This window comes from Nicotiana attenuata, unplaced genomic scaffold (assembly GCF_001879085.1).
Source record: "Nicotiana attenuata strain UT unplaced genomic scaffold, NIATTr2, whole genome shotgun sequence".
NCBI classification, from domain to species: Eukaryota; Viridiplantae; Streptophyta; class Magnoliopsida; order Solanales; family Solanaceae; genus Nicotiana; species Nicotiana attenuata.
Window position 1 is genome coordinate 46,854 of NW_017675346.1, and position 3,403 is coordinate 50,256.

The 3,403-nt window shown below is 37.4% G+C and overlaps 1 protein-coding gene across 1 annotated transcript in view; it reads right to left on the reverse strand.

The window, feature by feature from the left end:
- The window catches only part of LOC109219971, a 4,596-nt gene extending 1,969 nt beyond the window's left edge, over positions 1-2,627 (reverse strand). Inside the window, exon 1 of the mRNA XM_019384433.1 lies at positions 1,859-2,627. Within this exon, the coding sequence (XP_019239978.1) occupies positions 1,859-2,163 (305 nt within the window). The 5' untranslated portion in view covers positions 2,164-2,627. The remainder of the gene's footprint in view (positions 1-1,858) is intronic.
- Between the last annotated feature and the right edge of the window lie 776 nt (positions 2,628-3,403).

Here is a 3,403-nt window from a genome sequence, read left to right on the forward strand (position 1 = left end):
CAACCCAAAACAAAATAATTAAGACACTAAATTATATTTGCCAATTTTTTGTATCATATGCCAACAATCTGAACAGAAAACATTGCCTAACTTTTAAGGATATATACTCTAATTAGTCTATGTGCTTGTTCCTGTTACACCAAAGACGCATGAAAGACAAAAGTGACTAATAATCAAACAATAGAAATAACCTAGGACACAGCCAAATACATCATTGTCCCCCCTGAGTAAAAGGCATGATAACTTATGAAGTGCCCATCTTACATATCTTAGAACCAACCGATTTGCACTTGTTAGGATTTCCCAGTGGCTGCTCGTTAAATAATGAATGACACTGCAATTGGTAAGGAAAGAGCAAAGGGGCTAAGAAACAAGACAATTTTTACACACACTCAACACTCTTTAGATGTATCAACAAAGCTACTGTCAACATTAGCTTGTCAATGACCACTCCATCCCCGCACCACCCATCAAGTAAGTTAACAATATCTGATAAACCAGAAGAATGATGCCTTTTGCACAAGAAGCCAACTTGTTATAGTTTCATTTGAAACTATTTGCTTCTAATCACATTAAGCCAGTGAGAATGAATCACTAAACTAACGTGAAACCAGGCTTCATACATTATTTCTTCACATTTTCTTAATCCCAAAAAGGCATCGCAAGCACACAACTTTGGCCCGTTTTAAAACCCAGACCATTGTGTGTTTGACTAAAGTATAAGAGAGAATCTTCTTCACAGCGTGTGAGAAAAGAGCATTCCAAGAAGATACAAAGAGAAGCAAAAGAGGGGAAAGTAGCTAATAAAGTGTTTTTTGTAAAAGCTAGATGTGTGCGAGATCGCGTTCCTCCATACAGAATGAAACCTCAAAAGGTTTAGCATTATGTCGAATGTCCTGCTCATCAATACAAGTAGGTCAACTGGAAAATTCGATAGACATGGAAGGTACTTCATATTTGCGTTGACATCACAAATAGAACAAAGTTCAGTCAGACGAAATTCTCAATTGGTGACATTTTACTGCTACCCAGTGTCCACATCCAAGCATGAGACAAAGACACCGGAACGTATCGGGAACCTATCAGATTCACCAAAAAGATAAGTAATATAGGAATTTATACTCCATCAAATGATTGAAGGAGATCCTTGGCGTGACCGGTAAAATTGTTGCCATGTGGCCAGGAGGTCACAGGTTCGAGCCGTGGAAACAGGCTCTTGCAAAAATGCAGGGTAAGACTGCGTACAATAGACCATTGTGGTCCGGTCCTTTCACGGACCCCACGCATGGCGGGAGCTTAGTGCACCGGACTCCATCAAATGATTAGACTAGAAATATAGTCTTACAGGATCCACTAGACAAATTGGAGGCTGGTGATCAGTATTGAGTCGGTGTCCAATTTAAACAAAAAGAAATGGTATGAATGAAGTTCTGATGTTATATTGTAGATAAATGAGAGAAGGATTCAGATCGGAGAAATTAATAGTTCGCAGTAAAGAATAAGCAAAAATCTAGTGTCGGTTGCTCAATTTTTTCAATTAAACACAAGATGCTTATCCACTTTCATTTTGCTCTGTCTACCACAAAGCATTACTTTATACTCATTTAATAAAGCTTAAACTGTAATCAGAAAACAAATTTTGCCACTATCTTAAAGGTAGTCTACTCTTTTGGCCGCATTCCCTGAATGAGCCCCTGAACAAAGAAAAAATGTAGGGGTTCCTTCTAATCATTCTCTAAACCTGAAAATAATCTGTACCCAAGAAATAAAGAACGACGAAGAAAGTAGCCATACTAAAATTAGAATAATATAGCTGGTTTATAATAGCAAAATGTGGATTACTAGTCAAAATACTTACTTGTTTCCTTTAATTTTGAACCAAGCCTCAGCACACTGCTTGTGAGCAGCAGCCAAATCATCTTTACAAGAACAACCCAATTCAATGGGAACCTCAGATTCTGGATTTGAGGCATCAAAACTCAGTTGGCAAATCCTACAATCCCTCTTTATAACTTTAGGCAAATGTGGCTTAGTAGTATCCTGTCCCTCAGCTTCCAGATCCACTTCCACTGAACATTCTGATACAGAAGAAGACCTCTTCTTTTCCACAATTTCAGCAGTACCAGCTTCCAAATCAACATGGGACTTGTCTAAAGTTGACATTTTTAGAGAAACCCAGTTCAAGAATCTTCATGTAAATGCAGGCTGTGACAGAGATCATTAATGCCCAACAAAAGTTGAAGCTTTCTGACAAACTTTCAACCTAAGGGAAAACGAAAAGAAATAGTAATGTCTAATCAACTGTACTCCTTTCTTTATCTCGTGTTTGGGTAGTAGGTGAGCTCTCTCTCCCTCTTTTCTGTCAGTAAGTCTTTGGAGGGAACTACAAAGAAAGTGAAAAGGTTCCACGGGATGTAACCTTCATGTGAAGAGGGAGAGGAGAACTACAAGGACTAGCTTTGGAAGTAGATTTTATGTATACTTTACTGGAAGTTTAGTATATTACTACTAATTATATACTGCTTTGCCGATTGTTTCTTTCTAAGAACCAGCTTCTGGTCACGATAGTGTATTTTTGTAAGAAGAAAAAGAGAAAAGAAGAGAGAGATGTTTCATTTCCACTGCGCAATCTGAGTTTTGAGTAGTTTTTTATATTATACACAGTTATGCTAACATGATTAAAAATGTAAAGGACAAAATACACAACAACATGAAGGACCCCTTTGGTTATGAATGTTGTCAAAATAAATTTGGGATTTATTTTCAAAACTCATGTTTGGTCATAAATTTCGCTCATATTGGCAAAATCCCAAACCCCAAATCCAAAAATCACCCCAATTGCTGATTTTGGGCCAAAATTTCAAAACTTGGGAATTATATACATGTTTTTCCAAAATAAAGTTGGGAATATTTTGAAAACGTATGTTCAAACACATTTTCATCTTCAAACCAAACTTCACCCAAATCAGATTTTTCACAACAAATTTGGAATGTATGGCCAAACGCTAGCGAAGTTCCTACAAATGGGATTTAGGGAGGATAGTGTACAGGCATCCTTGTCCCTATCCTGAAGGGCTCTTTTCGATAAACTCTCGCTAAAGACTAGATGAAAAGAAGCAATTGCAACAAGTGATAACAACAACAAGGTATTAAGAAAATTAAAACAAAAAATGCAATCAAACAGTAGATAGTACCATCAATCCAACAATAGTGAAATACCATGCTAACATTTCTGCTATCGATCTGAGAAAGAAAACATACACGCACGACTTCCTATTAACTATCCACCCTAATTCTCGATCTCCATATCCCCTATCAATGGTCATGTATTCGGTAAGCTTCAGTTGTGTCATGTGCAGCCTAATCACATCTCGCAATACTTCTTTGGCCTACCCTACCCCTC